Raw genomic sequence first — 10,865 nt, 5'->3', positions numbered from 1 at the left:
AGAAAGAAAGAAAGAAAGAAAGAAAGAAAGAAAGAAAGAAAGAAAAAGAAAGAAAGAAAGAAAGAGAAAGAAAGAAAGAGAAAGAAAAAGAAAGTCATGTTCCTTTAACAGACTAAAAAGTTTTAGTTGGATTTTTTTTTTCTTTTTACAATCCAAAAACACATTTTTTAAAAGGTCAGCTACCACATTCACAATTGTTGGTAGTTTTTATAATATATGGGTCACGATATACTTCAAAAGCAACGATACAACTAATTTGGAAATAGTCTCTTTCCATCTCTAATATTTTCTCTCCTATCTCTAAAATAACTTGTATCCAAAGAAAATGTGTTTTCTTCTAAATGGTAAAAGATCTGTGAAAGCATTTTTCTCCATTAGTTCTGTTGATTATCATGTATATCTTCTTTTTAAAATGTCTCTGACAATTTAATTACTTCATTTCTTATAATTTCAAAGGACAATTTTTTTTTTCTGAGTGTAAGACAGGTTTCTTTTATTAATTTTTCCTAAACTTGTCTGTTTATTTAATGTTTCTCTTAGTGTAAGAACGTGACCTGGAGCTTTAACAAACCAATTTGGATAATGCAACCTGGATAAATTCTTGCAGTCAAAGGACAATGTTTTAAAATTATTTCTCAACCCAGATGAGAATTCCTCTTTTATTCCTACTAAGCATCTCAGAGTTACTTTTAACTTTTTGAGTTCTGGATAAAAAAAATTACTGTATCCTATTGACATGCTCATTATTGTTTGAAATGAAGACTAAAAGTCTTTTAATAAAAGTTGGACAAATTGTGGAAGGTACCAGCCAGTGAGTCCGGATACAGATTCTACAAACATCTATGTTCATTTCCTTTCAAACGCTTAGAGCAAGGGTCAGGAGAAAGATACCGCAGGGCCATTGAACCAATGTCTAAAGATACCGTTAAATTGTCTTTTTCCTAAAGCTTAGTAAGCGGCAACAAAGTTACAAACATATCTAGTTTCAGAAATCATATGGACTAAACTTACAAATTAAATGCCACCTTACAAAATACTGCAAAGTTTAAAAACTTAAAAAAGAATCTCCCCTACCTCCAAATTTGGAGGTGGTTTATATATGTAAATCCAGCGATGTTAGCTTACAGGAAAGTAGTGAAAGCAGGAGGATTGTGCAACCTGATTTTTACTTATTTTCCTGGATAAGTAAATGGGGAATCTGAGGACAATAAATTGCATATTACCATTTTACACTTTTAAAGTTATAAATCTTAGTTTTGAGACAGTTAGGTTTGCATACACCATGTTCTTTTGAGTAAGTCTTTCCAAATCTTTGCTTACATAAGCAGTTAGGAACTGGAATAACTCTGAACTAGTTATGCAATGTTGTTTAGTAACCAGGACAAACTGTTGCCACAACACCCATGGAAATATTTTCTCTGTATCTGCAAGTTTCCTCTTTGTATGTCCGTATATTTTATCAATGCATTAATATTTTTCAGAGAGTGTATACCATATGACCATCTCCATGAAAGCACGTAACACTTTTCTTCCTAAAAATACACTGAGACAAAAAAGTGCGCTTTGCTGAAAAACACCAATCTCAATGACATCTAGGAGGGAGGAGTGTGTTTTACTACTGTGCTTCCCTAAGTCACAGCAACAGCAGAGTATCTCTTGCACTAATTCAGCTGATCTGATCGCTTTCCTGAGCCTAAAAAGGATGTGGTAAAACCACAGCTCTTTTTCTCTCAGCAATCCCTCTGGCAAAGTGATGCAGAGCCAGGAGATAATCTCAGCTATCCTGAGGTTACTCAAGGCTACACCTTACTGTCCCTGGGGAAAGGAGACAGGGAATCCCACAGCTGACAACCGACCTGTCAGGAAATCCTCTTGGCTCTGCCTTCAAAACATATCCAGAATCGAATCACTTACACCACCTCCTCTGCTACCACTGTGGGTCAAGGGACTCTGGCCTCCCATCTGACTATTCATTAGCTTCCTAATTAGCCAGTCTGCTTGCTTCTCTCCACCACCACCCCGGGGCCGATTCTCAACACAGTCATAGCCACAGTGAACCTATTAAAACCTAAGTCAAACAAGTTCCACCTCAGAAGGAAACCCTCTGGTGGCCCCTGTCTCACTCTCAATCTGCCCTTCTGGCACTGCTCCCACTTGCCTGGAGCGCCTGCCCAGATACCCACACGGCTTGTTCACTTCATTCCTCACGGGCCCTCTCTCGCATGACTTGTCCTGGCCATACTACCTAAAGCACACCCTTGCTCCTGTCTGCCTTCAGCGCTTTCTACGCCTTTGTGTTTTGGCAGGGGTCTACATACGCTATGCTCTACCATACTACACAGTCTACCTTTTAATCTGTGAATTGCCTGTCTTCCCCACTACAAAATAGAAAGCAGGCTTCTCCTGGGCAGGTATTTTTGTTTCGTTCACTTTTTCTAAAGTCAAGAACAGTGAAGGACACAGAATAGTTACTCAACAGGTATGGATTAAGAGACATATATGTTGTGAGTCGGCATGTTCCTGGCATTCTACCACATCTGGTACCCACTGAGTCAAGCAACTTAAAGATCCCAAACTAGACCGATGCACTTTTATTATTGGGGTATATATTTTCAATTATTTCTGAGACATCTACTTACATCTTGCTTTCCTCAACTGGAATGTCCCAATCAAAATCCTATCCAACTGGTCAGGTCAAGAACCGCTCAAGAGTTTCCTTCTAGAGAAATTCTCTAGTTTCCTCCAGCCCATTAATCATCTTTCCTGAATACTTCCATCAATAAGCTTTCATGACAATTACATACACTTGGCATCTAGTATGCTGAAATTGCCACTTCTTTTTTTTTTTTAAGATTTTATTTATTTATTTATTTGAGAGAGAGAATGAGAGAGAGAGAGCATGAGATGGGGGAGGGTCAGAGGGAGAAGCAGACTCCCCACCGAGCAGGGAGCCCGACGTGGGACTCGATCTCGGGACTCCAGGATCATGACCTGAGCCTAAGGCAGTCGCCTAACCAACTGAGCCACCCAGGCGTCTTTTATTTCTATTGGGCTAGGTTGTAAGTTTCTTGAAGTCAGCTCACTGAGCATCTCATGTAATGTCTTCGTGTACTATAATTTTAAATATTTTGACTGATGGAGCAACAAAAGACTGTAAACCCTTGATTTTTTTTCTATCATATAATTGCAAATTCTCATTTATCATAAAGAATTAATTTGACCTGAAATACTGTCCCCAGTTCTAAAGAAAGGTACGCACATTAAGTTCATATTCTACACAGTTGCCAGAATGAAGATGAGAACACTGTTTTGGTTCTCAGTGAAGAGTCCAGTGTTTTGATAATCAGTCAGAGGAACACTAGCAAGATTATCAATTTCATTTTGTTCATTTGTAGGACAAGTAACAGTAAAATTAATACATCAAAACTTAGGAATATAGTTGACCTAGAATAAAATATTTTAATAATCCTAGAGTATTTTAAATAAATTTTGTTTACAGTCAGTATTGTTTTTAAAAAAGACTTTATGTTAGGATACAGAAGAGAAATTCCTATCTTGCTACCTTACAGGAGAGAGGTGAGAATAGGGGAGGGTCTAGAACATGCCATATAGCCACATCCCCCGTCGGTGCTAATGCTAAATGATGCTGTACAACTGTGATGATAAAATCTTGGTCTAGTTCTAACTGAATAAATGAAAATATTAAAAAGACTCAATGGAATCTTGGAAAACCCTCAGAAAATCAGTACCTAATAAGTAACAATGTAATCAGAATAAAGATTTAGGAATTTGAGATCAACATTTTAAAATTATATCTATTTGACAGCCAGTATATCCCTTTACAAACTGCCCCCTCATTCTGTTTTTATTGGTTTGTTTTTAACAGCAAAGCTTTAAAAATGCAGATTGGTGGAGCACCTGGGTGGCTCAGTCAGTTAAGTGTCTGCCTTCCGCTCAGGTCATGATCCCAGGGTCCTGGGATTGAGCCCCACATCTGGCTCCCTGCTCAGTGAGCAGTCTGCTTCTCCCTCTCCCTCTGCCCCGCCCCCTGTGCTCCTGCTCTTTTACTTTCTCTCTCTCAAATAAATCTCAAAAAAAATTGGTAACAGCTTATTTTGATCCCGAAATATTGTATCAGATGTCCTGCTGCCATTAGAGGCACAAGCACAAGCCACAAAGATACCAACTGTTACACTGTACGCCATGACTGTAGTAAGAAAGCGTCAGAGCCTAGATATCAGTACTCTCAGATCTAGAAATCATTCTGAATGTAATACTAAAGCAAGTCAAAGCAGAAATAGAAGCCAACTGTTTCTTATAACAAACCTGGCTTTTATCCTACTAGGAAATTTGACAAATTCAGGCTTAAAGAGTAATCTTTTTTATGTCCCATTCTTGATAGAATGAATTCTAAGGAAAATTTCTTCCAGTCTTCTATGAAAACTGAACAAATAAATCCCCCAGATAAGGAGTAATCACCACAACAAAAACCAAAGCCACCTTTAAATACTGTTTTTTGGCTTCTAGTATTTCTCTGGGTTTTAGAATTATAATCACATGCAAAGTTCACATCACAAATACTCAATGCAGTTATGCTTCATGCCAGAGCAGAAACGAAATCTCCTTTACAATTATGCCTGATTTGATGTGCAGAAGCAAGAGAAAAGCAGCCAGTGTGCAGGGACTACAGATTAAGAATTACTTACCAGTAGATTAATGAGAAGATGGACATTTAAAGTGATTTCACTTTAGTTTTCTACCCAATTATCTATCAGTGAGCTAAAAGGAAGATACATAGATATTGAAAATTTAAAGGGAAAAGTTTTAGAGATATTATTTATAAAAAAGATGCCTTATGAGCATATATTTATGTCTTCAGAGAATGTCCTAGTAAAATAAATAAAATCAGGGGTGTCTTTATACCTTGCCTGGAGGCAACCAGCTATCTTCCAGATTATAAAAGAATCTACCTGGGGCGCCTGCATGGCTCAGTTGGTTAAGCGACTGCCTTCGGCTCAGGTCATGATCCTGGAGTCCTGGGATCGAGTCCCACACTGGGCTCCCTGCTCGGCGGGGAGTCTGCTTCTCCCTCTGACCCTCCTCCCTCTCATGCTCTCTATCTCTCATTCTCTCTCTCAAATAAATAAATAAAATCTTAAAAAAAAAAAAAAGAATCTACCCGGACAGGACTTCATTAGCCTAATCCTAAACTGATTTATAGCAAGTAGGTTTTTGTTTTCCTGTGTTTTCTTCTCTGTTTTATTTTTATGAAGCATCAAGCACACAACTCTAAGTAACAGTAGAGAGTCTTCTTTGTAATCCTTCTCTGTTGGGTTGAACCATGGGAAATCACTGACATTAGACCATTTTTGCCTATAAAATGGCAATTTCATATAATCCAACCCAATATTATCCTTATGTGGACAGTATCTGTACTCTTCAGTCTTATTAAAGGTTTTATGGGCATAGCTGCAAACTTGTCATGTGTTTATCATACAGGATTGTCCTCTCAAAGTCCCATATACATTGTAGTCCCTGAGTCAGGGTCCTATAACATGGACTGGCTGACTTGGGCACCTTTGGATCACCATCCAGGGATAGATAAGCCTGCTAGCACTTGCTACGTGGTAAATATGCCACTTGCATAGCATACTGTAAAATAAACATCTGGGTTCTTCAGTTCATGAGGCTTCGCAAAACTTCAAAGGTACCAGCAGGGAGAGTGAGTCTCAAAATGTAGACCAAAGACTTTTGATGATCTGTGATAACTTCTAAGCCAGGAATACCCAAATTCCGTAGACTAATAGCCTCATAAGAAGGCATCATATCTCAAAAATCACCTCTCTTTTGCTCCTCTTACTACAGGGGCAAAAAGCCATCTTATCTGAATTTATGCTTGTTGAGTAAGTCATTGAACATAAATGTATTAAGTACCTATTATAAGCCACCAATCAATGTGGCAAGAATTAGATGTCCAGTTAATTTTTAATGTCATAAGTAAGCTATTAATGCAGAAGTGCTAAGAAGGATATTTTATAAACATGAATACTATAAGAGACAGGACCACAGACCTGCTTGAGGTTCTGTGACAACTCTGCATGACAATCAGCCTGTTGGTTACCGCCCCTCCCCCACCCCAACCCGGGGTGACTTCTTGTCGCTGGAACTTCTCATGAGTGATCTGTGAGTCTTCTCTGCCTGGGATTAACAGTGAAAGAACGCTTAATAAGTACAGTGCTTTCTGGTACAGGATAGATTCAACATGGACTAGTCCCTCTACAGAATTCCTCTACCAAAAATACCATTCTTGAGATCTGCTGGAAAGGGTGTAATGTCATAATGTCAAGTGTTTTTATTTGTTTTCTTTCTTGGCCACACAATAATTTCTCCAAAATATTTAACTACACTGACACCATCACAGTAGTGTGACCAAAGACCATGCATGCCATTCTTCCTATTCATTCTTATGACTAGTTTTGCCCTGAGTAGCAGGAATCGATGAGAGCAATGAGCTGCCTTGCAAAGGCTAACAGACTCAGATTGAAAGGCTGAAACTCTCAATCTCTGACTTTACACTGAGTAAATAAATTATATGTATATAGTTTTTATAACCAAAATTGCAAATACTAGAAATACTTAATCTCTGGATAATCCATCAAGAGGGATGAACGAAGAGAAATGACTGCTTTTTTACAGCTTCTCAGAAGAAAACTAGAAGTGAGTTTAGCATCTCTGAAAGGCAATTAACAGAGAAGAAAATCTGTTCTGTGACAACAAAGTGAAATGTCACCTGGATGGCACCTTAATAGGGAATGAGACAGTGAGGATGGGTTAGACTGAGTTTAAGGTCATCAAAGTAAAGGCTTTTCTGAAAATTGGTGCTGCTCCCCCTTGTGGCTATTTAGACACATTGTAAATATGACTTTTCATACAAATTTTTTTTTAATGCTAAAATATTAGGCTATTTAGCCCACTTTTTATCTCCTCTCCCACACGCTTTTTAAGGAAAATGGATTTTGCCAAATAATCAAATGCCATTTAAATGTCAAAGAAAACTTACTGTGGTAGAATCAAAAGAAAGGACGTCCACAACAGGGGGAGAAGAAGTCTGCAAATCAATTACCTCAAGCTTTGGATTAATCTGTGTATATATATAAGAAAAATGAACATTAGTTTTTTTCCTACCATAAAAAACAGGGATGCTATTTGTAACAACCTAGAGGGTATTTCCTAATACATTCTAAAATTAAAATATATTGCTATATTTATAAACATGGATGCAAACATTTTAAACATAATATTAGCCTATCAAATCTATCAATGTATAAGAAAAGATCATTATGACCAAGCTGAATTCATCCCAGGAATAAAAAGTTGATTTTACATTAGAAAATCAACATAATTCACCTTTATAAAGGGATTTTTAAAATAAAATAAAATGACCCACCTCAAAAGATGCAGAAAAAAGTCCTAGCCAGTTCATTAAAACAAGAAAAGGAAATAAAAGGTGTAAGATGTAAGAATTGGAACAGAAGAAATAAAACTTGTCACTCATATGTAATTATCTATGGAGAAATTCCAAGAGAATCTACTGCTAAATCATTAGAACTAGTAAGAGAATTCATGAGATCCAAAATCCATACACAAAATCAAATGTATGTCTGTACTTCAGTACACAGAAAATGTAAATTTTAAAAAGACATCATTTATAGGGTGCCTTGCTGGCTCAGTCAGTAGAGTATGCGACTCTTGATCTTGGGGTGGTGAGTTCAAGCCCCACGTTGGGCGTAGAGCTTACATTGAAAACAATAATAAAACATTTTTTAAAAAAGAATAAAAAGACATCATTTAAAATACCATTAAAAATTTAAATACATCACAATAAAAATACAAAGATGTATAAGATCTCTTGGGAAAAATAATAAAACTAATGTAAAAGATATTTAAAAAGACTTAACTAAATAGAATGCTATATCATAAAGAGCTCAGAAACAGCACCCTACATACATGGAAAATAAATACAAAAGAAAATAGCGCCACAAATCAATACAGGAAGGATGATTATAGTTAAGAAAACTGGCTCACTATATGACATACAAAAGTGGACAGTAGATAGGTTATAAAACCTAAATGTTATGTTAAAACTAGGAAGTTACAGGGGCGCCTGGGTGGCTCAGTCAGTTCAGCATCTGCCTTCGGCTCAGGTCATGATCCCAGGATCCTGCGATCGAGCCCCACATTGGGCTCCTTGCTCTGTGGGGAGCCCGCTTCTCCCTCTCCTCCCTGCTTGTACTCTCTCACTGTTTCTCCTTCTCTCTCTCTCAAATAAAAAAATAAAATCTTAAAAAAACTAGGAAGTTATAAACTATAAGGTAAATGTAAAGAATATCTTTGTCACATGGGGTCAAGAAGGACATCTTAACAAGAGCCACAAAAGCAAACCCTAAGGCAAAAAATAACAACAACACTGAATTTTTAAAAACCTGATGCATCTGATGACATCAAAATTAAGAATCTCTTAGCATCTCTAAAGGCAATTAACAATGGACACCACAAAGTTAACAATCAGATCATGGAAAAGGAGATAGATTATGTCTAAAACTGGAAAAGTAGGTTTTTCTTACACATCTACAAATCAATGGGAAAGACACTGATCCCAAGAAAAAAATTATGGAAGAGAAAACCTAACAGTTCATCAGCATATGGAGAGATTTACAGAAACATTAGTAATTAGAGCAGATTAAAGCAAAATGCCACTTGACACCTATTAGGTTCTGAAAATGAAAAAACTCAATGATGCCAGCCTTGTTTATAGCAGTACTGTTTATAATGGTGAAAAACAAAAGCCACAACCCCAAAACCCCTAATGTATATCAACAGTAAAAAAGACACATAAGACAAGTAAGTCGTGGTAATTACTACTGTGGTACATTCACTGGAATCCTACACAGCAGTGAAAATATATGAAATACAACTACGTACAAGATATGATTGTACAAATTTAGAATCTAAATGTATGACTCTCAGGATTTTAAAAATTTTTTTAAGGATTTATTTATTTGAAAGAGAGAGAGAGAACACACATAAGCAGGGGGGAGGGCCAGAGGGAGAGAGAGAATCTCAAGTGGACTCCCTGCTTAGTGCAGAGCCTGATGTGGGGCTCAATCCCAGGGCCCTGAGATCATGACCTGAGCAAAAGGCAGATGCTTAACCGACTAAGCCACCCAGGCGCCCCACAGGATTTTAAGTGAAAAAGCAGTTTATAAAGAAATACACACAGTATGATTTCATTTGTATAAAGCTTAAAACCACCTAAAACTAAATAACATCTAATTATAGATTAAAATATATTACAGTAAATGAAAAAAGGAAAGCAAGGGAATAATTAGATTGGCGATTACTTCTGAAGGAGGTTACTTCAGAATTCAAGGAGACCAAAGGAAAAAAAAAAACAACAACCCACCTCAACATCAAATACTTACTAAAGATTGTGAATACAAATTAGTTAACAAAGGGCAACAAAGATAGGAGAACTTTGTATCAAATGAATTAAGGTAGGAGCAATGAGTATACAAGAACCTCAGAAAAGAAACTGTTGACTGGGCACTTAGGGAGAAAATCTTTTCCACAGAGGAAACATAGGAAGGGCTTAAGATGGATCCTTGAAAAAAAGGTTTAGAAAACAAAACCAGACAGAGATGAAGTAAAGAGCGTTCCTGAGCACAGAGGCAGAATGCTGACATGATACTTTTGCACAGGGCAGTAAAAAGACAGGTGGGCAAGGGGCAAATCGGGAAGGGTGAAGGAATTTGGGAAGGCACGGAAAAGTTGGAGCCTGCAATGTGCTTTAGCAAGGTGAATCTGACAGAGGCCTGTGGAGTACCCAGAAAAACAGCGGGTAACAGTGAGAACACTGCAACAGTCCAGGACCGTGGTAAGGCTGAGCCCGTGGGAAGAGGAGCCGAATGATTTCAAGAACACTTATCATGTTTGATGGGTATGGCTAGAGTTCTGGAAACGTTAAGAGGCTTTTATAATTATCCAGCCCCTTGTGTTCGAGGTGCGTGCCCAGGAATGCCCACGCCCCAGAAAAGGGGTTAGTGCCATACAGGATGAGGGTAAGGGCCTACCCGCGCAGCCTGCCAGCACCTCTGTTTCTTTCTGGCTCCAGAGAGCAGAAAACACAGCCTCCTACTATCAGCTCTGAGTCCACGTGGGAGGCCAAGATAAGAAACCTGAGCATGAATCACTCTCCTTCCAATCTTAGCCTAGCCAGCCAAAGAGATGGCTTGCAGACATTTTATTCTCTTTTATCTACTGCCACCTAGTGTAGATATGAAATCATTTACCTATGAAAAATACAACCGGGTTTTACCATCTGAAATTTGAACTGCTCAAAAAATCTAAATCCCATGGAAACAGTATCTCTCACAGAGAAATCCGTAAACTTCTCAAAGTTGGAAAACTCTTGATATAACTAACAAGTTGCTGCCACATACATTAAATGGAGCAGGGCATTCTTACTAAGGAAAACTTTACAGTCTTCTCCAAAAGAAAATATGTGGAGGGGGTGATGCTTCCAGTGAGGCTCTTTGCTAGCTTCCCTCCAGGAATATTAACAGTCCCTCCTCGCCCTCTGTCCTTATTAAAGGGAAGAACCGTGTCATAATTACACTCACCTTGAAATGGAGCAGGCCGTCTTGAGGGGCTGAGTTCTCTCTATGACTGAACCAGGACATATCATTGAGGGGTTTGTGCAGAAGAGAAACCTCGTGTGCACCACCCCATTCTGAGGCCCTGTGTACCCACCACACGGAGGAGTCCAATGAGCACAAGGACTGCTACTAACAAATTCGGAAGGGCAA

At 38.1% G+C, this 10,865-nt stretch overlaps 1 protein-coding gene across 6 annotated transcripts in view; it reads right to left on the bottom strand.

The window, feature by feature from the left end:
- Positions 1–10,865, bottom strand: part of POC1B (POC1 centriolar protein B) — a 100,958-nt gene that overhangs the window by 37,772 nt on the left and 52,321 nt on the right. For 5 of the 6 annotated variants that reach the window (XM_025881260.2, XM_073900529.1, XM_073900530.1 and 2 more), the window contains one exon: positions 7,061–7,141. The exons of the other annotated variant lie outside the window; for it this stretch is intronic. In XM_025881260.2, the coding sequence (XP_025737045.1) occupies positions 7,061–7,141 (81 nt within the window). The remainder of the gene's footprint in view (positions 1–7,060; positions 7,142–10,865) is intronic. 6 annotated transcript variants of the gene reach the window in all.

This window comes from Callorhinus ursinus, unplaced genomic scaffold, assembly GCF_003265705.2.
Source record: "Callorhinus ursinus isolate GAN/ISIS: 27379988/994484 unplaced genomic scaffold, GSC_fseal_2.0 scaffold14, whole genome shotgun sequence".
NCBI lineage: Eukaryota > Metazoa > Chordata > Mammalia > Carnivora > Otariidae > Callorhinus > Callorhinus ursinus.
The sequence above is the reverse complement of the archived record's forward strand: the minus strand, read 5'-3'. Positions and strand labels throughout refer to the sequence as shown.